The sequence below is a fragment of the Halichoerus grypus genome, chromosome 10, assembly GCF_964656455.1.
Source record: "Halichoerus grypus chromosome 10, mHalGry1.hap1.1, whole genome shotgun sequence".
In the NCBI taxonomy this organism is placed as follows: Eukaryota; Metazoa; Chordata; class Mammalia; order Carnivora; family Phocidae; genus Halichoerus; species Halichoerus grypus.
The window spans coordinates 57,157,783-57,182,233 of record NC_135721.1 but is presented as its reverse complement, the minus strand read 5'-3'; the positions used below and the strand labels follow the sequence as shown (position 1 = coordinate 57,182,233).

At 36.7% G+C, this 24,451-nt stretch overlaps 1 protein-coding gene across 17 annotated transcripts in view; it reads right to left on the bottom strand.

The window, feature by feature from the left end:
• WDPCP (WD repeat containing planar cell polarity effector) overlaps positions 1–24,451 on the bottom strand; it is a 445,572-nt gene that overhangs the window by 184,077 nt on the left and 237,044 nt on the right. For all 17 annotated transcript variants that reach the window (XR_013441769.1, XR_013441770.1, XR_013441771.1 and 14 more), the window contains one exon: positions 8,685–8,748. Coding sequence is in view for 12 of the 17 variants with exons in the window: in XM_078056482.1 (XP_077912608.1) it covers positions 8,685–8,748 (64 nt within the window). In the remaining 5 variants the exon portion in view is untranslated. The remainder of the gene's footprint in view (positions 1–8,684; positions 8,749–24,451) is intronic.

The window sequence follows — 24,451 nt, the reverse complement described above, 5'->3', positions numbered from 1 at the left end:
ACATGACCTGAGCCGAAGACAGACGCTTAACTGACTGAGCCACCCAGGCGTCCCAGCAGCCTCTCCATTTAGCTCTCAGTCTCACAGAAGTGACTCTTTGGTAAGCCTTGTGTACTTGTGGCTTAGCCTTCCATCAAGGACCCAAAGGAGCCACCTTGTAGACTTCTGGGTCCCCACTCTTCACACAGATTTTCCCATTCTGGTATGTTGCCCCACAAATTCTAGATCACTCATCATCTCTGAATTCTGAATTCTTATCTTTGGCTCTCCAGTTGAGTGACATTACTGGTCTCTGTTCTGGAAATTATATAGAGAGCCATCTGTGTATTCCCTATTTTTTAAGAAGCAAAGTCCTGCAGGACTTATTGTCCAATGCCTAAATATAGTTGTCTTATATTTTGTTCAGTTTTATAGTAGTTTACAGTGGGAGGGCAAGTATGAAAACCAATTTGTTCATTAGCTGGAAGTGGAAAATCCTCTTCCCTTACCAGTAATATTTTAAAACAGTTGAGCCAATATTGATTATATAAATACTCCTTTTTGCTTGGGTTTTGGTAGGAAATAACCTTGAACTGCAGGGGTCAATGAGAAACTAATGTTTTGTTTTGTTTTTTTAAGATTTTATTTATTTATTTGACAGAGAGAGCACAAGCAGAGGGAGTAGCAGAGGGAGAGGGAGAACCAGGCTCCCCACTGAGCAGGGAGCTCGACGCGGGGTCGATACCAGGACCTCCAGATCATGACCTGAACTGAAGGCAGATGCTTAAACATCTGAGCCATCCAGGTGCCCCAGAAACTACTGTTTTTTTTAAAGGACAGGAAATTGGGGACAGACACTTTAAAAAGTGTTGTACTTATCCAGTTCACATGACACTCTAAGATACAACTCTTCTTCATGTCTCCCAAGATGCAGATGGGTTCTCAAAGAGCAGACTCACAGTCCTAGAAGATCTATCAATATCATGTTTGACATATACCACATCTATCTTTAAAAAAACTATCACTAAACATGTGAAAGCATTCTTCCCTGGAGCCATGAATGAGACATAGGGAAATAGGCATTGGTGTTATTTTTCTGTGGTCCTTTCTATATTCACTGTACACTTCCTTTTATTATAGATTAAGAGCTCTTAATCTGGATGAATGATACTCTAAATAAACCAGGGTTCTGTAAATCATTTAAGCTAGATCAGATGTCATTCTGCAATAAACATTCTTACAGATAACTTTTGAATTTTGGTAAATAATAAAAGGAAAAGAATAGTTTTTTGAACTTAGTTATGGGGAGTAATCAAGTCATAAATCACAGCTTTGGGAAACTTCCAAACTTTTAGTTTATATAAGTCGTTTGGTATAAATGGAATTAGTATGAACTTTAGAGTCAAACACATCTGAGTTTGACTCATAATTCTTAGTTTTCCTTATAATCAGTTTTATCAACTATAAATAGGTATAATAATTCTATTGGTTAGGATTATTATGAAAATTAAATAGTTGCTTATATTATCTTATTTTATCTTATAAAATAAGATAATTTATAAAATAGTATAATATATATTATATATTATATTAACATAATATGTTATATCATTATATAAGGCATTATCTGGTATAATGCCTTTGCAGATGATCAAGAAAAGTTAGCTGCTTTAATTTTGTGAGATGTAATGACTTTGTTGCTGATAATCATAAAGCACTTGGCATGTCCTCAAGAAAGACAGACTATAAATTTAAGCAGGCATAAACACAAATATCTTCTATTATTATCAAAAAGGAAAGCTCTGCATTATTAACCTTATAAGATTAATACAATTCTTCAACTTGAAGGGCTGAAAAGTTTTTTTTTACTTTTTTGAAAATAAGATAAAGTTTAAAAAACTTAGGCTTTTCTTTTTTTGATGCTTTTGCTATAATTGAACAATAAACCCTAGTATATACAACATCTTATAAAATTTCATTTGCTCCGTTTCGGGCATAAAATTGATGATATGTCATGCTTTAAAGTAGAATTTGTGACATTTAAGGCTCTTAGTGATTAATAGTTCAAACATAATAGCACACTGCAGGGGGTTATCCAGAATTGGAAAGCAGCTAGTGCCAATTTAAACACTTCACTCACCTTCTAAAAATATTCTGCAGAACTTCTGATTCCAGTTACCCAGATAAGGATATATCAGCCAATACTCTTGCTGATAGTAACTAGAACAGCTGGATAAAATAATTTTTAAAATTCTGCTTGAAGATATTGGAGAACTACCAAGACAGTGAGTATTTGAAGGACCAAGATTCTAGACAGAAGCAAAGCCCAGAGAGGTAAGCCTGACATTTGGTGCTGCTTTTGCTTTTCAAAGCATTTGCCAATATGGAATTGGCGGCCAAGAGGGTGAGAAACTTAACAGAAAGTAGTGTTTGAAAAGTTGAGAAACTGCAGAGAGCTTTAGGTAGAGTCAATGGGCAAAGACCACAAAGTTATACTTCAGGGTCTGCTAAAGGGCAGGGCTTCCAACTAGATTCCTGAGGGGCTACACTCTTGATGTAAGTATAAAGTAGAAATAAGCCAGTTCTTAGACTGAAACTCATCTTCAAATAAACTCAATCCTAGAATAGATTAAGGTATCATTTAACCCCTACCTTAACTACCTGCCAGAAGCAAAAGTAAATTCTTTCTGGAGGAAAACAGCATCATACACAGCATCAAATTATCACTACATTTTTAAAATTCTATATACAACATTCAATAAAAAAAGAACAAAGAGATAAGACCAAATGATCCCAAAACAAGAACAAAAAGATCCAGGGCGCCTGGGTGGCTCAGTTGGTTAAGCGACTGCCTTCGGCTCAGGTCATGATCCTGGAGACCCGGGATCGAGTCCCGCATCGGGCTCCCTGCTCAGCAGGGAGTCTGCTTATCCCTCTGACCCTCCCCCCTCTCATGTGCGCGCGTGCTCTCTCTCTCTCTCATTCTCTCTCTCAAATAAATAAATAAAATCTTAAAAAAAAAAAAAAAAGAACAAAAAGATCCAATTAGAGGAAAAATGTAACTAATAAGCAAACTGGAGGGAAAAATGGAATAATATAATTAACATAATAAAGGGCAAGGGTGGTTAGGTAAAAGGACATAGAATAGGTGGAACAAATAGAAAAGAAAGAGGGTAGGACAAACACAATTGTATTATTTATATTATAATTCAATTAAATAATCTAATTGAAAGACAAAGGTGACAGTTGATTATAAATATACAATTATATATTGCTTACAAGAGATACAACTTAAATATAAGGAGATATGCATACATGATATATGAAGCAAATACAAACCAAAATAAAACTGGTGTAGGTATACTTTGAGATGAAGTAGGTTTTTTTTTTTAATATTTTATTTATTTATTTGACAGAGAGAGACACAGCGAGAGAGGGAACACAAGCAGGGGGAGTGGGAGAGGGAGAAGCAGGCTTCCCGCCAAGCAGGGAGCCCGATGCGGGGCTTGATCCCAGGACTCTGGGATCATGACCTGAGCCGAAGGCAGATGCTTAACGACTGAGCCACCACCCAGGCACCCCAAGATGAAGTAGGTTTTAAGGCAAGAAGCATTATTACAAAATAGAAGAATGTTTCATAATGATGAAGGCTCAATATACCAAGAAAATTGGCATGCACCTAATTACACAGTGTTAAAACAAAACAAAAAAGACAAGTCCACAATTATAGTGGAAAATTTTAAAACACAGTCTCAGTGACGATACAGAAGAACTGAAAAACATGACTAACAAACTTGATTTTATATGGAACACTGCATTCAACAACTGTAAACTGTAGACTGCACATTTTCTTCAATGCACATGGAAATCTTACCATTGACCATATAATGAGCCATAAAGGAATTTCAATAAATTTCAAAGGGTTGATGTAATACAGAATAGGTTAAGGGGTGTGTGTGTGTGTGTGTGTCTCCCTAGAAAATGTTTTATTGTTTGAAATTAGGAAATACACTTTAAGAAACCTAGAGCAAAGAAGAATTCCCAACAGATATGTTAGAAATAGCTTGAGCTGAATGATAATGAAAAATAGACACACCAAATTGTCAGAATGCAATCAAAGCCATGCTTAAATGGAAATTATACCCTTGAATGCATACATTAAGAAACAGAAGCTGAAAAATCCATGACTTAAGCATCTATCACAAGTTAGAGTAAGAACAACACATTTAAACAAACTTGGAAGACTTACACTATTGGATATAAATATTTATAAAGTAATTAAGGCAGTTTGGTATTGGAGCAAGGACAGAGTCTAGTAGTAGACCTACACATATATATGGGCACTTGGTTTATTTTCATTGAATTATAGTTGACATACAGTATTACATTATTTGCAGGTATACAATATAGTGGTTCAACAGATCTATACATTATGCAATGCTTACCATGATAAGTGTAGTTACCATTTGTCAACACACAAAGTTATTACAATATTATTGACTATATTCCCTATGCTGTACTCTTCATCTCCCTAACTTATTTTATATGTGCAGGATTGTAGCTCTTAATCCCCTTCACCTACTTTGCCCATCCCCCTACACCCCTCTACTTTGACAATCACCATTTTGTTCTCTTTATTTATGAGCCTGTTTGTTTCTTTTTGGTGTTTGTTTGTTCATTTGTTTTTATTTTTAGCTTCACATATAAGTGAAATCATATTGTATTTGTCTTTCTCTGCCTGATTTATTTCACTTAGCATAATACCCTCTAGGTCCATCCATGTTGTCACAAATGACAAGATTTCATTCTTTTTTATAGCTAATATTCCATTGTGTGTGTGTGTGTATATGCATACATCACATTTTCTTTACCCATTTATTTATGGATGGACACTTGGGTTGCTTCCATATCTTGGCTATTGTAAATAATGCTGCAATAAACATAGGGGTGCATATATCTTTTCAAATGAGTGTATTAATTTTCTTTCTTTTTTTTTTTTTAAGATTTTATTTATTTATTTGACAGAGAGAGAGACAGCGAGAGAGGGAACACAAGCAAGGGGAGTGTGAGAGAGGCAGCAGGCTTCCCGCTGAGCAGGGAGCCCAATGTGGGGCTTGATCCGAGGACCCTGGGATCATGACTTGAGCCAAAGGCAGACGCTTAACGACTGAGCCACCCAGGCGCCCCGAGTGTATTCATTTTCTTTGGGTAAATATCCAGTAGCAGAATTATTGGATATGGTATTTCTATTTTTAATTTTTTAAGGAACCTCCATACCATTTTCCATAGTGGCTGCACTAATTTACATTCCTGCCAACATTCTCCACATCCTTGCCACCACTTGTTCTTTTTTTTTTTTTTTTAATACTTTTAAGTAATTTCTATACCCAACATGGGGCTCAAACTCACAACTCCAAGATCAAGAGTTTTACACTCCACAAACTGAGCCAGTCAGGTGCCCCCACCACTTGTTATTTCTTATCATTTTGATACTAGCCATTCTGACTGGTGTGAGGTGATATCTCATTATGATTTTGATGTGCATTTCTGTGGGAACCTCACTTATGACAAAGGTGACCCTGTAAAGCAGCAAGCAAAGGACAATTTTGTCAATAAATGTCACAAGCCCACTGGATATACATATGATAGAAATCAATTTTGAGATATATCCTCTTAAAAATCAACAGAGGTGGATTGTAGGTTTAAATGTTAACATTAAAATAATACAAATTCTGGAAGATAAAAAGAAGTTTTGGGGCACCTGGCTGGCTTAGTCTGTAGAGCATGCAACTCTTGATTGGGGGGTTGGTGTGTGTGTGTGTGACTTTGAGCCCCATGCTGGGTGTAGAGATTACTTAAAAATAAAACCTTTAAAAAAAAAAAAAGAATTTTCAAGACCTTGGGGTAGTAAAAGATTTTTAAAACAGGGCACAAAGAGCATTAACTAGCCCCTGGCAACTACCATTTTACTCTATTTCTGTGAAATTAGTTTTTACTTATTTTTTAAGATTCCATATATAACTGATGCCATACAATATTTGTCTTTCTCTACCTGGCTTATTTTCCTTACTGTAATGCCCTCCAGGTTTGTCAATGATATAGCAAATGGCAAGATTTCCTTCATCTGTCAAAAGACACTTAGGTTGTTTTCACATCTTAGCTATTGTGAATAATGCTGCAGTAGACACGGGTAGATACTTCAAGATACTGATTTTTTTTTCCTTTGGATATTTACCCAGAGGTGGAAATGTTAGATCATATGGTTTTATTTTTAATTTTTCGAGGAACCTCCATATTATTTTCCATAGTGGCTGCACCAATATATACCCCCACCAACAGTGAACAAGGATTCCCTTTTTTTCCACATCTTTGTCAACCTTTATAATCTCTTTTTTGATAAAAGACATCCTAACAGGTATCAGGTGTTATCAGATTGTGGTTTTGATTTGCATTTCCCAGGTGATTAGTGATGTTGAGTACCTTTTCATGTACCTGTTGGCCATCTGCATGTCCTTTTGAAAAAAATGTCTTTTTAGGTCCTTTGCTCATTTTTTAATTGAATTATTTGATTTTTTTGTTATTGATTTATATTTGTTCCTCATATATTTTGGATATTAACGCCTTATCAGATATATGATTTCCAAATATTTTCTCCCATTCATAGATTGCCTCCTCATTATTTTGACTATTTCATTTGTTGTGCAGAAGCTATTTCACTTGACATAGTCCTATTTAATTTTCTTTGTCTTTTTTTTTTTTTTTTAATGTGAGGCTTGAATCCATGACCACGAGATCAAGATCTGAGCTGAGATCAAGAGTAAGATCACCCCAAGTCCCACTTATATTTTAGGTTTTGGGGCCTATGCTTTTTGTTGTCTTATAAAAACAAAACCAAACACACACACATACACACACACACAAACATCGCCAAGACCAATGTCAAGGAGCTTTTTCTTGATGTTTTCTTCCAAAAGTTTTATGGTTTCCAGTCTTATATTTAAGTCTTCAATTCATTTTTAGTTAGTTTTTGTGAGTGATGTAAGGTCTAGGTTCATTCTTTTGCAGGTGGATATCCAATTTTCCTACCACTACTTATTGAAAAGACTATCCTCTCTCCATTGTATGTTCTTGGTCAAAGACTAGTTGACCCTTTATTCTGTTCCATTGATCCATATGCCTGTTTTTATCCCAGTACCACCCATAAAATGGAATACAAGGTAAACACTGAAGAAATTATATAGATTTATGTTTACTGATATGGAAAACTATGTTATATTGTTGAATGAAAAAACTCGTTATAAACAAATGTACAATACACACACACACAAACATACACGCATATTCACACAGAGAGGTATTTTAAAGGATATTCATTTCTAGACTGCAAGATTTCAAGTGGATTTTACTTTTGTTCTCTATACTTTTATGGTAATGTTTCCTTTCTATTATAGTATTTATTCTTACAATCAAAATATTTTATTTTCATCTAAGGTCTTACAGAATCATCTTGATTTTGCTTAAAAAATATCCTCTCCTTTACATTCGTGTAATTCAGGCCCTGTTTCAGGTCTTCGTTATTTCTTACATAGCCATGTAATAACAATAGTTGCTCTGTCTTAAAAGCAGTAACACATGATATCTGTATACTACTTACCAGTTTACAAAGTCTTTCAGTACATTGTCCCTAGACCCAAAACAACCTTACAAGTAAAGAAATATGAAGAAAATCTACCTTTACTGGAGGAACAGAGGCAGAGGTGAAAAGGTGGAGATAAAGTCAGTGGGATCAAAAAATCTAAAAAGTGTTATAATTTCTGAACTGTGATGTCAACATGCACAGATATTGTAAATATTAAATAGTAAAACCTTCCATCAATATATGAATATGCCTGTTCAATTTGACAGAACAAAATACAAAATACAAATGATAAATAACAGAAGGTTCATAGTTTTGAAGTAATTAGAAAGATTTTTTTCATGATCAATGAAAGCACAATTTAAATGAATGGTGCAAAGCTAGAATTTAAACAACAAACTCATTCCAAAGACAAGTGACCTAAAGCCATGAACCCATTTTAACATCTAAGCCATCAAAGCTTTAGGTAAAAGATCTTACAAGAAAATGATACAGAGCACAAGGACCTGTAAGAAACTGGCCAATTTTACTGCTGTTAGCTAATAAATGGGAGGATTAAAGTGTATGTGAATTTATAACCCCTTGGATCTACTTTGCACTGTGGTTACTTTAAATACAAGTGAGAACATTCATAATTTGTTACTTCACACTAAAATGTAAGGGACAAACTGAGTACATTCAAAATCTATGGTACATATTTTGCCTTATGTCCTAACTTCTGTAGCTGTACTTCAGAGGATGGATTAAAAAGACATTTAAGCTTATTAGATAGAAAGGTGTCATCCCCTCACATCAAGGTACATGAAGAGAAAAGTTCAAGAATTATAAATTCTTAGAAAACATAAAATATCCTTTGGGCCCTGGCAAGGAAAATGTCAACAAGTCAAAAGAGACTAGATGGCTATTGACCAGTTTCATGAAGGCAAAGCTGCAAGCCAAGATGGAATAATGCTTTCCCACCATGTGTCTAAGGCACAAATGACACTAATCCTTTTTAATGGTCACAAAAGCTGACAACTTACTCAGCCTTAGAACTGAAGGCACAAAATCATCTCTGGGAATGACTCACCATAAACAGGTCATGAGCACCAATGTCAACAGCTAACAGAAATGCCTTTTCAAATCTCTGGTACCTATAAGGAAGAAAACAAATGTTCTATGTTAGTTGTGAACAAAACCATAAAAGGAGAGAGCTACTAGTTTAATGTATTTATGTTATTGTTTTTTATTCTTCTGATGGGAAAAATATTTTCAAACAGTAGGGAATTTGCCTGTTGGGATTTTCTGTATGTGAAATGTTACTGCATTTAGGGGGAGCTGAGGCAAAGCGTCCACAGAGGCCTTCAATGCAACTTTCAAGGATAAGCAGAACCCAGAGTAGGTGCTGCTGAATATAGGGAAAGGCTGGCTTAGGAAGCAGGTCTCTCATAATTTTTAACTTTATTGTGTTTTGTAAGAGAAAAGTATGAGGATATGGAGAATATAGCAGGATAAAAGTAATTAACAAATCAAATAATTACACTTTTGTGTTTCTTAGGTAAAAAGTGAGAAGTCAAATGTATTATTACAAAAGTTGTATTTGTGAGTTTTGGAAAAAATACATCCTAGGCTGCCCTCAAATAACAATAATAAATGGTTTCTAAATATTTTAAAGTATTTTCTAAATATGTGAAGTATTACTTGTCTGCTCTTTTTTCACAATCGTACTATCTTTCCCTGAAGTATAACTTTGATAATTCTTTATGGTGAAAGTTTAACTTTATGCTAAGATACATGAAAACTACAGTTTAAATTAATTACCCTTACAGAAAGTTTAAGATCTTGAGAGCAAAGCATGTCATGATCATATACTTTTTGCACAGAGGTTTAGAAGGAAAGGTCTTTTTTTTTTTTGGTCTGAATGTGGAGATTTGCACAGATATAATTGTGAGTTTTTCTGACTCCAGAAACAAGCAGTTAAGTAACCAAGTTGTTCTCTGTTCTCTATTTCATATTGTGAAATATGATAGTATAAAATATAAAGATTTCAACTAAAACATATCAGAAATATGGAATATTAGTTATTACTAACAGATTATATAAATTTCATTAATAAAATAGCTATGATAAGTAAAGTACAAGCAAAAAATTAATGACTGTTATCCCCAATCTCCTCCTTTGCCCTTCTTACTAGCCTCCCCAGTATTTGCCTCAATCTCTTTCACCTATGGAAGATCAGAAGGCAATTGTGTTTATTTTTGTTCCAGGAAGCTTACTGAAGTGGAGGTAGGATGTAATGAGAAAGAGGACAGAGGATTATAGCAAGTTACAGTACTTATTCATACAGTCACTGCTATTTTGCCACTACACTGAAACTTCTCTGGCAATAGTAATCGTCCATCTTCTAATGATCAAACAAATGATAAGTTCTCCTCTTGTGTCCCTTCTGGCCACATCTGACCCTATAAATTTCCCCTCTTTGAAACCCCCTCTTTCCTTGCATTTGGAGATGCCATTCTTTTGTTTTCCAATTTCTGGCATTTTATCTTCTTAGTCTCTTTTCCTAGTTTGTTTTTCTCTGCCTACTCCATGAAGTTGGTGTGCTTTTGTACTCTTCTATTTACACTCACTACTCTAGTCTCCCGACTAACCTTACCTACTCTCATGGCATTGATAATTATATCAGTGACTCACGAATCTCTAGGATCCCTATCTTTCCTGAGCTTGAAACTCTTATTTCCAGGTACTTCGAATTTAAAATGTCTAATATGTTCACAGATACATCAAGTTGGCAATCATATATAGGATAAATTAAAATTGGAGAGAGTGAAATTAAGAGGGGCAAGATAGGATGTATTCTTCTTTCTAGGTGAGAGGTAATGAATGACATTATGATAAAATGAAAGAACAAGCATTGGCATCTGGCAGCATGGACAACCAGAAATACCAAAGGGAGCTCCCAACTAGACTGCCTGTAAAACATACATTAAAGTACATCACAGAATTCTAAAAAAATAAGAAAATCTCTCCAAGGGTTCCATAGTCTTAATCAAAAAATAGCAACAAAATGAAATCCCTTCATTAAAACTAGTGTAAAGATCCCTGAACAGAGAGCAAATACTGGAGAGCAGGGAGAGGCAGAACTATCTAACGGCCATCACTTCAAGAGACTGAGCCCTGAACAAGTCTCAAGGTAAAGGTGCTAAACCCAAGACTTCTGATTAAGCCAAGGGTTAAAATATTCCCAGGATATAGTCCAACTTTGGCATAAAGAATAAAAAAAAATTCATGTCTGGATTAAAGCATTTTTTTTAAGTAGGCTCTATGACCCCAAGACCTACATTCCCATGCTCCATCAACTGAGCCAGCCAGGTACCACTGGATTAAAGCATTTTTGGTAGAAAGCCCCAGGATTACCATCAATTAAAATAAAACAAATATGAGTTCACCATCAAAAATCACCAAATGCAGGGGCGCCTGGATGGCTCAGCTGATTAGGCATCTGACTCTTGATTTCGGCTTAGGTCATGATCTCAGGTCATGAGATGGAGCCCTGAGTTGGGATTCTCTCTCTCTTCCTCTGCCCCTCCCCCTGTTTGTGTGCTCTCTATGAAATAAGTGTATCTTAAAAAAAAATCACCAAATGCACAAGAAAACAAGCTACTATGATGTAAAATAATTTCACAGACTGTTTTTTCTTATGGTATCTTATAATTCATATATGCTTTCTATACTCCTTTTTAAAATTTTTTTATTTAAATTCAATTTAATTAACATATACTGTATTATTAGTTTCAGAGGTAGAATTCAGTGATTCATCAGTTACACACAACACCCAATGCTCCTTACTTCAAGTGCCCTCCTTAATGCCCATCACCCAGTTACTCTATCCTCCCACAGACCTCCCCTCCAGTAACCCTGTTTGTTCCTTATAGGTAAGAGTCTCCTGTGGTTTACCTCCCTCTCTGTTTTCCTCTTATTTTATTTTTTCCTTCCCCTCCCCTATGTTCATCTGTTTTGTTTCTTCAATTCCGCATATGAGTGAAATCATATGGTATTTGTCTTTCTCTGACTTGACTTATTTCACTTAACATAATACCCTCTAGGTCCATCCACATCATTGCAAATGGGAAGGTTTCATTCTTTTTAATAGCTGAGTAATATTCCATTGTGTGTGTGTGTGTGTGTGTGTGTGTGTGTGTGTGTATAGATACCAGATGTGTGTATAGATAGATAGATAGATAGATAGATAGATAGATAGATAGATATACCACCTCTTCTTTATCCATTCATCTGTCGATGGACATCTGGGCTCTTTCCATAGTTTGGCTATTGTGGACACTGTTCCTAGAAACATTGGGGTGCACGTGCCCCTTCGAATCACTGTGTTTGTATCCTTTGAATAAATACCTAGTGGTGCAATTGCTGGGTGGTAGGGTAGTCCTATTTTTAACTTTTTGAGGAACCTCCATACTGTTTTCCAGAGTGGCTGTACCAGCCTGCATTCCCACCAGCAGTGTAAGAGGGTTCCCCTTTCTCCGTGGCCTTGCCTACACTGGTTGTTTCCTGAGTTGTTAATTTTAGTCGTTCTGACAGGTATCTCATTGAGGTGGCATCTCATTGTGGTTTTGATTTGTACTTCCTTGATGCCGAGTGATGTTGAGCATTTTTTCATGTGTCTGTTGGCCATTTGTATGTCTTCTTTGGAGAAATGTCCGTTCATGTCTTCTCCCCATTTCTTGATCAATTTTTTGTTTTTTTTGGGTGTTGAGTTTGATAAGTTCTTTATAGATTTTGGATACTAGCCCTTTATCTGATAAGACATTTGCAAATATCTTCTCCCATTTCAAAGGTTGCCTTTTAGTTTTGTTAACTATTTCCTTTGCTGTAGAGAAGCTTTTTATCTTGATGAAGTCCCAATATTTCATTTTTGCTTTTGTTTCTTTTGCACTTTCTTCACTCCTTTTCATTCTTTTTTGTTCTCCTTCACCTGAGTAATTTCAAAAGATTTGTCTTCTACCTCAGAGATTCTTTCTTTGGCTCAATCCTGTCTGATATTGATGCTCTCTACTACATTTTTCATTTCATCCATTGTATTCTTTATCTCCAGAATCTTTTTTTTTTTATGATTTCTATCTTTGTAAAGTTCTCATTTTGTTTGTGCATTGTTTTCCTTATCTTACTGTCTTTGTTTTCTTGAAGCTCATTGAGCTTCCTTTAAAAAACTATTTTTAATTCTTTATTGGGTAAATCACAGACCTCCATTTCTTTGGGGATATTTACTAGAAAATTATTGTGTTTCTCTGGTGGTATCACATTCCTTGATTTTTCAAGCTTCATGAAGCCTGTGTTGCAATTTTCTCATTTAAAGAAGTAGTCATTTCATCCAGTCTTACCAACTAGTTTAAGGAATGAAAAAGCTTCTATTAGCCCTGTGGGGATTCTGAGTCTTTCTCAGTCCTTTTCTATGGATACACCTGCTCCACACTTCTGTTCCCTCTTGAGGAGGAATTCTTAAGGTTGTATGCCCTCTCTCTATTCTGTAACCCTAGGCCAGATGCTGAGAGCCTCCTGTTTGCTTGCCTTAGGGTAGTCCTTAATGCTCAAGTTTGTGTGCTTTCTCTTAAACCTGCAGAGTCAGGCCAGCTTTGTGTGTGTGATTAGTAGCCATTTGCAAAGGCACCTCTTGTCACCCTGGAGGTGTGCACAGAGAACCGGCCATTGGGTGTGGGGGCACACATGGAGCATTGGGGATACCTGATGCCAGTTCTGGGGATCCACAAGCAAGGTCTCCTCATGAGTTTGTGGGCAGGCTTCCTGATAACAGTCTGTCAATCAGTTAGTAGGATCTGTGTCCCCGTGATGCCCTCTGAGAGCCGTGACTGCTGTTGTTCCAGCTGCTCCCCACCACCTAGTTATGCAACACACCTCAGTATTCTAGATGGGGTGAGAAAGAAGTGAGTCTCTGGCAGCATCCTACATAGCTTGGGAAGTCAGGCTGTTATTCACATGCTCTCACTTTTAGCCATGGGAGAAGTCATGTGCTGAGAATTGTGGGATCTTGGCACTGAGCTGTGCCACTTGGGGAAGGGATGACACAGGTAAAATGAAACCGCTCCCCTTACCCTACTGAATGCATCCAACCTCAGATTTTTTTTTTCCTTTTTGCTCCAGTGGTATGCTGGAGCTTCTCCACTGGACTCCCAGACTTCCACAAAGGCACTCTTATTCATGGATGATTGTCTAAATTGGTGTTGCTTGGGAGTAAGATGGTAGAGAACTCTTATTCTGCCATGTTGATGATGTCACTCTCACTCTAGAAGTTGTATAATTTTACCTTTTACACTGAGTGCTGTGATCCATTTCAGGTATATTTGTGTTGGCATGAAGTAGAGGACAAGACTCATTTTTTTCCCCATTTGGGTGTCCAGTTTATGTGGCATCATTTTTGGAAAAGACCATCTACTCTACATTGAATTACCTTATCGATTTAGTAAAAAACAAACAAACAAACAAAAAACAGTTGTAAGTTTTGAAATTGGGAAGCGTGTGTTCTCTTTCTTCTATTTCAAGACTGTTTGGGCTGTTTGGGGCCCTTTGCAATTTCATATAAATTTGTAAACTGGCTTTTTCTATTTCTGGAAAAAAAAAAAAAAGCCATAGGAATTTTGATAGGGGTTGCACTGAATCTGTAGACTGCTTTGGGTAGTGTTGCCGTCTTAACAAGAATAAGTTTTCTAATCCATTTACACAGGATGTCCACATTTAAGTCTTCTTTAATTTCTTTTAGCAATGTTTTTCTGTTTTCAGTGTATAACTTTGCCAGGTGTAGAATTCTTTATTCTTATATATGATTTTTATATGATCCTTATTCATATATATATGTATATATGTATATCTTTATTCTTTATATATATATGTATAAATTCTTTTCAACATATATATTGAAGTATTATTAACATAAGGTGTTCTGTTAGTTTCAGGTTTATAATAAAATGATTCCACAATTCCATATACTCAGTGCTCATCACAAGTGTACTTTTTTTTAATAAAGATTTTGTTTATTTGACAGAGAGAGACACAGCAAGAGAGGGAACACAAGCAGGGAGAGTGGGAGGGGGAGAAGCCGGCTTCCCGCCGAGCAGGGAGCCCAACGTGGGCTGGATCCCAGGACCCTGGGATCATGACTTGAGCCGAAGGCAGACTTTTAATGACTGAGCCACCCAGGGGCCCCACAACAAGTGTACTCTTAATCCTCTTTATCTCTTTCACGCATCCCCCAACCACCTGTACTCTGACAACTACCAGTGTGTTCTCTGTATTTTTTGTCTCTTTTTTCTTTGTTCATTTGTCTTATTTCTTAAATTCCTATATGAGTGAAATCATATAGCATTTGTCTTTCTCTGACTGACTTATTTCACTTAGCATTATACCCTCTAGGTACATCTACATCGTAACAAATGGCAAGAACACATTCTTTTTTATGGCTAAGTAATATTCCATGATATATATAGTACACATATCACATATTCTTTATCCATTCATCAATCAATGTGCACTTGGGTTGCTTCCATATCTCGACTATTATAAATAATACTGCAATAAACATAGGGGAGCATATATCTTTTTGAGTTAGTGTTCTCATTTTCTTTGGGTAAATACCCAGTAGTGGAATTACCTGGATCATATGGTAATTCTATTTTTAATTTTTTGAGGAACCTCTGTACTGTTTTCCTTAGTAGTGGTACCAGTTTGCATTGCCACGTAGCACACAGGGTTCTTTTCTCTCCACATTCTCACTAACATTTGTTATTTGTCTTTTTGAGTATAGCCATTCTGACAGGTGTAAGGTGATAACCTCATTGTAGTCTTGATTTGTAATTCCCTGATGATTAGTGATGCTGAGTATCTTTTCATGTGTCTGTTAGCCATCTGTATTCCCTCTTTGGGAAAATGTCTATTCAAGTCCTCTGCCCATTTTAATCAGATTACTTGGGGGTTTTTTGGTGTTGAGTTGTAGAAGTTCTTTATATATTTGGACATTAACCTCTTATCAGATATATCATTTGCAAAAATTTCTCTCATTCACTAGGCTGCCCTTTTGTTCTGTTGATGTTTTCCTTCGCTGTGCAAAAGCTTTTTATTTTGGTGTAGTCCCAATAGTTTAAGTTTTCTTTTGTTTCCTTTGCCTGGGGAAACATATGTACAATATTATTTCTACAGCCTACGTTGATGAATTTTACTATCTATGTTCCTTCTAGGAATTTTATGAGTTCAGGTCTCACATTTAGGTCTTTATTCCCCTTTGAGTTTATTTTTGTGTATGGTCTAAGAAAGCGGTCCAGTTTCATTCTGCTGCATGTAGCTGTCCAGTTTTCCCAGCACCATTTGTTGAAGAGACTGTCTTTTCCCCATTGTATATTCTTGTCTCCTTTGCTGTAGATTAATTGACCATTGAAGTGTAGGTTTATTTCTGGGCTGTCTATTCTGCTCCATGGACCTATGTGCCTATTTTTGTGACAGTACCATACTCTTTTGATTACTACAGCTTTGTAGTATACCTAAAATCTGGGACTGTATTATCTCCAGCTTTGTTCTTCTTTCTCAAAATTGCTTTGGCTACTCAGGTTCTTTTGTGGTTCCATACAGATGTAAGGATTATTTCTTCTAGTTCTATGAACAGTGCCATTGGAATTTTGATAAGGATTGTATCAAATATGTAGACTGCTTTGGGTAGTATGAACATTTTAACAATACTGGTTCTTCTACCCCATGAGCATAAGACATCTATTTGTTTGTGTCATCTTTAATTTCTTTCATCAGTGTTTTATAGTTTTCAGAGTACAGGTCTTTCACCTCCTTGATTAAGTTTATTTCTAGGTTATTTTATTCTCTTTGGTGCAAATGTAAATGGGATTGTTTTCTTAATTTCTCTTTCTGCTACTTCATAATTAGTGTACAGAAATGCAACAGATTTTTGTATATTAATCTTGAATCCTGTAACTTTACTGAATTCATTTATCAGTTCTAGTAGTTATTTGGTGGTCTTTAGGCTTTTCTATATTTGGTATCATGTTGTCTGCAAATAGTGGAAGTTTTACTTCTTCCTTACCCATTTGGATGCCTTTTATTTCATTTTCTTGTCTGACTGCTGCAGCTAGGACTTCGAGTACTATGTTGAAAAAAGTGGTGAGAGCTGACATCCTTATCTTGTTCCTGATGTTAGAGAAACATATATGAAAAACCCACAGCTAACATCATGAGTTGAGAGCTTTTCTTCTAAGATCAAGTGTAGAATTCTTGGTTTATGGTTTTCTTTGTACATTTTAAATGTCATCCCACCACTTTCTGACCTCCATGTTTTCTAATGAGAAATAAGCTGTTAATCTTACTGAGGAACCTGTCTACAAGATAAGTTGCTTTCTGCTTTCCACTTTCAAGATTCTCTTTTTGGTTTCTGAATTTTGATTATAATATGTTTTGATGTGGATCTCATTGAATTGATTCTATTTGAATTTCATTGTGTTTTCTTGGATATGTAGATTCATGCTGCTAGTCAAAATTTTCTTCTATGACTCCCATAATGCATACACTTGATGGCATCCCACAAGTTGCTCAGGTTCTATTCATTTTATTTTTTTCTATCTGCTCCTCTAACTTGATAATTAACCGATTCTTCTGCCTGCTCAAATCTGTTGAGCCAATCTAGTGAATTTTTCATTTCAGCTATTATATTTTACAGCTCAAATTTTTCTATTTGATTCCTTTTTAATAATTTTGGTCTCTTTATTGTATTCTCTGTCTGGTAAGACATCATCCTTCTGGTTCATTGTCTATGGTTTCCTTTAGCTCTTTGAGCTCATTTAAGCTCATAGTTGATATAAAGTCTTTGACTAATAAGCCCAATGCCTGGGCTTCCCCTGGGATGCTGCTGACTTTATTTTTTTTCCTGTGAATGGGCCATAGTTGCCTTTCAATATATATTTTTTTGAAATTAGACATTTTGAATATCATAATGTGATAACTCTGGAAATCAGATTCTTCCCCTCTCCATGTTTTGTTGTGCTGTTGAGAGCACTCATCCAGTTGTTTACTGACATTCCCAAACTGTTTTTGCAAGGCCTGTATTTTTTGTCATGTGTGATCTCCAACATCTCTGTTTCATTATCTCAGCAATCACCCAGATACTTTAAAAACTCCTGAGAGATGACCTGATATATCTTTTTTTAAATCCTGAAGCAACAAACAAACAACTCTCCCAGTCTTTATAGATTGGCTTGGAGTTAGGACACTCCTTCATTGCTTAGCCAAGTTACCTACATACAATTCTGTCTTAGCCTTCCCTGCTTGCTTATGCAGAGCTAAAAGTCTTCCAGAGGTTTATGACTGGGGTTCTCAGGTCTTTCTGAGCAGCATCCAGTTTTAGGCATGTGTGTGGCACCTGTGATTCCCTGGTATATGTGTTAGCCATTCAAGGACCTTATTCCCCCCAAATTTTCTCCTCAGTCTTCTCTTTCCCAGATCTATTGGTCCAACTGCTGCTTTCCCCATTCTCCATCTCTTGTCTGAGACTGCTATGCATATTATATGTCTTTAAATTCTTTTGACATATGTGAATGCTTTGCCAGAGATGCTGTTCCAGCCTGATGGAGGCAAAACAAAACCAAGCCTCTGCACTGGTCCCTCTGGAAACCACAAGACTGGTCAAAATGCAAAATGCATAACCACAGTTTTTTAGAAAAAGGTCCATCATGGCCCTCTGACACCAGCTAGGTAACACCAGAAATGCTGACCACTGTCCTCATGGCCACTATCATACTGGGGAATGGGGGATGGTAGACAGGTAAACAAAAATGCAGTAATGCTTTCTTACCAATATTTAACATCCTCTGTCTTTATTAAGCACTCTCCTGATTGTTATAAGTTTTTACATTAGATTCTAGAGTTACAGTTAATTCTGTCAGTTTTGTTTGCTTAATGATTGCTTCAGTGGAAGGACTGATTCTTGGAGCTCCCTACTCTGCTGTTTTCATGTCATCTCTCCCACTTCTATTTATAGACCTCAATGTGGCATTCATGAGAATCTCTCTCTCAGATCTCCTACTGCAGGGAGTATAACTGACTGACAGCCCCAGCTGCTGCATTTTGAAATGTATCATTGTGTTTTCCTGTTAAGCCTACACTTTCCACAAGCTGCTCCTGGGCAGTGACTGCGGGCAGTTGAGATACTAAGGCAGTTCCATTATTGGGTGACATGGCATTCTTCAGATGGGCAACATTGGCTTGACAACTTCTGATAGCCTTAGAACTTTCTTTAGAACTGTTCTGTGGTGTGCTTTGGTGGGTGGTGGAGGCTGTGGATGGGCAATACTTACTAAGCAGACAGTGGAATAGGCTGATTACTACTAAGTTATATTTATGCCCTAAGGAAGCATAATGAGAGACTGAGTGCTCTTTTCATTTCATTTCTTTCCTTTTTCTGAGTGTTATTTTCAGTTACTAGCCAGAGATCCACTTTGGTAGCTTACAGAGGTCCTTATCTTCTGCATTTGAAAAGCAGACACAGTTGACAGGTGAGAGACCTAACTGTCAGAGTCACAGAGTTCTAGAGACATATGGATGTACCACCAAGGCAGGCAAGTCCACTTTGCTAGTCAATGCCCTGTTAAAAAAACACCTGTGATCCTGATATCTGGGATGGGTACATCTGAATATATGCCTTTGATGGTGTTTACAGTGCAGACCCCCTGAATCTGAACTAGCACTTCCACTGTGGTAGAAGATTCTTTAGAGACTTCTCCCCACAATCCAACAAATATTCCCTCCCCTCAGGAAATGCCCGTACCCCTCTCCTGGCTGCCAGGCGGATAGCTGGGGTTAAATCTCAGCACAATCCAGCTGGAAACATGCTAGATATGATGAACTAAGAGACCACACACTTAAAGAGTTGCAAGATTTAGCCAGCATGTGCCAGTAAGAAAAGAAGACTTGGAATGGAAGCTAGGTTAAATAAGAATTCATTAATGTGGGGAGCATTCTTTCAGGATATGGAATTTAACATCCTATCAATGACTCCAGGGGGCTGGGATAAATTGCTACTGGAATGTCTCTTAAAAGCCTGGAAAAAAAAAAAAAACCAACAACAACCCACAATGGCCATACTCAATGAAGTGGAAATGCCTGGTGATGGCAAATAGTGCAAAAAGAAAGAAAGTGGATAGTGGTGAGGGAGAGGATGAATACTATTTGTAGCCGTGAGATGAAATGTGGTGACAATGGATATAGTTTTATCTTACTAACTTCCCTTTTCGTCTCCAATCAGTTTCCACAGAGTAGCTGCTCTGAGCCTATGTGGAAAAATAGATCTGTACATTGGTATTCATGAGAATGCACCTCTGAGATCTCTGACTTTAGGAAACAAAATAGATCAACAGCTTCAGCTATTGTAATCTGAAATTCATCACTGCACCTACACTGAGGCTACATTCCCCCAAGCTATACCCAGCCAATGAATGATGAAGTAGGGATTCTCAGGCAGGTCCATTATTGGTAGACATGGACCTTTCTTGTCATTGTCTTTTGCGTAGCTTTGTGGAGTCTCACTCTATGCATGCACAGTTTAGGGTTCACCTAAGTTGACCCTTAGGCAGATTGCTGGAGCTCCTTCTCTACACAGCACCTGCCTCTCCATACACAAAACCACAAATTCCAGTTGTCTCATCTTCCCTGTCTTCATCTCCCCTGAACTCTGACCAACTTGACAAACTGCCATGTTCTGCTTGGGTTCCCCCCACCCCCAGCCCCTTGCTCTTTGGTTTAGAAAGTGCCCTCCATCGGAAAACTGGGAGATCATAAGATTGACCTCATTTGTTTTTCACTCTCAGGGATCAGAGTCCTGCATTGTCAATCACTTAATCTCTAAAAAAAGTTTTAATGCATTTTGTCCAGTTTAATAGAGGTCTCTGGTGATAGGTCAGTCTGTTACCAGTCAATTATCACAGCTGACAGCAGAAGGTCTCAGAAATACCTTCAATAAATATTATAACCCCATCAACAACAATAGCAAAGTATCATTTATTGAGATCTTCTCTATGCTAGTTACTATTCTAAGTATTTTCTGTGTATTAACTCATGTAATCTTCACAACAACCCCATCAGATTGGTACTATTATTATCTTCCATTTAACAATGAGAACACTCAAGCACAGAGAGGTTAAACATTGCCATACAGAATACCCAGTTAAATTTGAATTTCACATAATGAATAATTATTTTTTTTAATTTTTAGAAGATTTTCTTTATTTATTTGAGAGAGAGAGGAAAGGAGTAGGGGGGAGGGGCAGAGGGAGAGGGACAAGTAGACTCCCCACTGAGCAGGGACCCTGATGCAGGGCTTGATCCTAGGACCCCGGGTTCATGACCTGAGCTGAAGGCAGATTCTTAACCAACTGAGCCACCCAGGTGCCCGAATAATACTTTAGTGTTTATATCCCATACAATATTTGGGACTTACTTATACTAGACAGTTCTTTATTATTTGAAATTCACATTTAACTGAGCATTCTTTATTTTTATTTGCTAAATAAATCAGGCAACTTTAAACTTGCTCAAGGTCCTAATGCTACCCAGATAGCAATCTGGATCCAAAAACTGCACCCTCTTCCATAGCACTGCTCTACTACCACTAGAAAAGAATGAACTATGTGCTGTAGGCTTATAGGTCCTTCTTCTTGAGATCAGGTCTGTGGTTCTTGGGTTTCTAAGTTCCAGATCAGAAATGCCACATTGCTTTCATTAAAAAGGAATGACCAAATGGCTTCCATGTTTGGCTCTATAAAGAGATGACCCAGCTACCTCTTTGACTTCTATAGCATGTTAGGGACCCAAAATTCTATCATTTTGAACCCTACAAGCTTTTAAATTAATATCATTCGAAAGTTATCATAAGCTACATTGTCACCTATAAGTACATTTACTTTTATAGGGTGCTTACAAAATACCTCTAATGCCCAAGTTCCTGTTCTAGAACTCAAAGGCTTAGAAAAACTAATGACATTAGCTCTTGACTTTAAGCAACTCACAGTCTAGTAGGAGAAATAGCCATAAACACAATGATAGTAGCTATCACACTTATTAAGTACTTAATATATGCTAGTTACTTCTCATTTATTATTTATAATCTTGACAATGATGTTTAAGGTTGGTAAATTCCTCATCTGTAAAATGGAAATAAGAGCTTATGAATCCAGTAAATTATGAAGCTGGGATTCAAACTTGACTCCAGTGCTTGGGCTTTTCAAAAATTATTGATTACAACCTCCACAACTGACTAAAACCTCAGTTTGTAAGTACTATACTAGAACTGTAAATTAAGACTTAAGGGAGCATTCCTAACTAGTACATCCTCCTCGATACTTAGTAGAGGTGCTGTTCATAACTGCTGTTGAGATTATTGAGAGGGTGTGTAGCAATTAGTCAAATTGTTGGTGGTATCATATTTATTAAAGATATTATATTTGAGACCTTCTTGTCAGTTATGATGAGTATGCTGGAAATAGATTGAGTCTATCACCATAAATATAATGGTAGAAGTCATTCATTGCTGTCATATGGACACTGATAACAGTATGTTGCAGTATTACATTATAATATGTAAAAAACCCCACTAGGTTGAAGAATAATTCTATGCTAGTAAATCAATATAAAATAAAAATACGAACCTCCAAATTAATAGCAGCAAGTGTATTTTAAAAATAGGAATATAAGTGAAAGGGACTGATAAAGGAGAATAACAGTACTGCTTAACAAAGAATACTCCTCTAGAGAGAACAGTTCAGTGAGGATTTCTGAGAACATATATGACAACATATTCTGGTCCTAAGGACATCAAGACTTTCCATAATAGCTGAGTTGATGAAATACCAGTTAAACAGTGGCCCTGTAAAACATGCTGAGAGAGGGAGATATATCTAAAAAGTGTTGAGAAATGTTTCTCAAAGTCACTTCATGGAAACTTCAACTGAGTTTGCCTCCAGTTTCTCCTGCTGAGTAAGTAGGTCTGTATGCCTATATGTTGAGTATAGGAATGAAAATTTGTGATTAATAAATCTGTTAAAAATTTACATGCACTAGTTGTTCTGATTTAATCTGGGTTCAAAACCAAAGAGGAGAGGAGACTGGAACCAGTGTCTCCTACAGTTGAGCACATGACTTCTACTATGGTCTGAATGCTTATATCCCCACAAAATTACTTTTTAAAAATTTTTTTTTAATTTTTAAATTTTTTTAGAGATATCCTTTGAACTTTTATTTTTTTTTTTTTTTAATTTAAATTCAGTTAGCCAACATATAGTACATCATTAGTTTTTGGTGTAGTGTTCAGTGATTCATTAGTTGTGTATAAGGAATGAACACAAGCTTCCAAGGCATAGAGCTAACACCCTCCAGCTTGAAGAATGTGTTATCCATATCCATACCCAGTGCCCATCACATCACGTGTCTCCCCAAAATTTCTACGTTGAAAACCTAATTCCCAACATGATGGCATCTGGACCATTAGGTGGGGCCTTTGGAAGATGATTAGGTCATGAGGGCAGACGCTTATGAATGAGATTAATGCCCTTAAAAAAAGAGGCTTGAGAGAGCTCCCTCACCCCTTCCACCTTGTGAGGACACAGTGAGAAGGTGCTGACTATGAAACCAGAAAAGGGCCCTCACCCGAATGTGACCATGTTGGTACCCTTGATCTTGGACTTCCCAACCTCCAGAACTGTGGAAAATAAATTTTTGTTATTTATAAGCCACCCAGTCTGTGGTATCTTGTTACAGTAGCCCAAAAGGACAAAGACAACCTCTGTGTGCCAGACCTTTTTCCTGGCCTCCAGTAAGACCAGGGACACACATACAGGGATAACACATTGTTCAAGCTGGAGGGTGTTAGCTCTATGCCTTGGAAGCTTGTGTTCATTTCTTACAAATAAGGTGAATTAGACATGAATTTACTGACTCCTGCTATATCCCAGTTGGTATCTAATGATGGTTACACTAATGAAAAACTAGTAATGAACTAGCTCCTTTTAATGCAAATTAGTAAAGTACTTTTTTTTTCAAAACCATGGTTATATTTGCATTCATTTAACATTTCCAGTCCTGCTCCTATTTCCCAAAGTTTTTTTAAAATTAGCAATTACAACTTTTATTTGTAGAATAACTTATAGATGTAAAAGTGTTTTCTAGTAATTGTTTTAATGGCTACAACACTCCCAAGAGTTTGATTTCCATTTTACAGATAAAGAGCTTATCAAAGATCTCTTAGTCTTTGGTAAAGCTGGGATGAAGAATCATATCCCCCCGGTTTTCTTTTAACTCTACCACCAACAGCTTAGATGCAATTAAAGGAAGTCAAATTCTTCTCCATTTTCTTTGCAGGTTACAACTCATTACACTCACCCCCCAAACTTCTCTAATGGTCTACCTCAGTCTCTACTTCTTATTAGTCCTAGCAATACTTTCTAGTCCCCCAAAAAAGCCCTTGTTACTAGGATGTACTTAGCTTTAACATATTTCATCTTCCTCCTTGGAATCACTGTATCTCTTACTTATCCCCTTTCTTCATTCTTCCTATCATCTTTATCTATCCCTCTCTTCCTTCCTTCCACTATATTCTCTCTCTAATCCCTCTCCCTTCCTTCCTTTTTTCACCTTCCCCCTTTCCTTTCCCTTAACCTTCTTTTTTCTCCTTCTCTCTCCCTTTTTATGTTCATATCTCAATACCATACCCCCAATGTTTGAATCTTAGCATAATCGAACTACATCATTCTGGCTCCAGTTCTACATTTAAAAATCCACGATGTCATC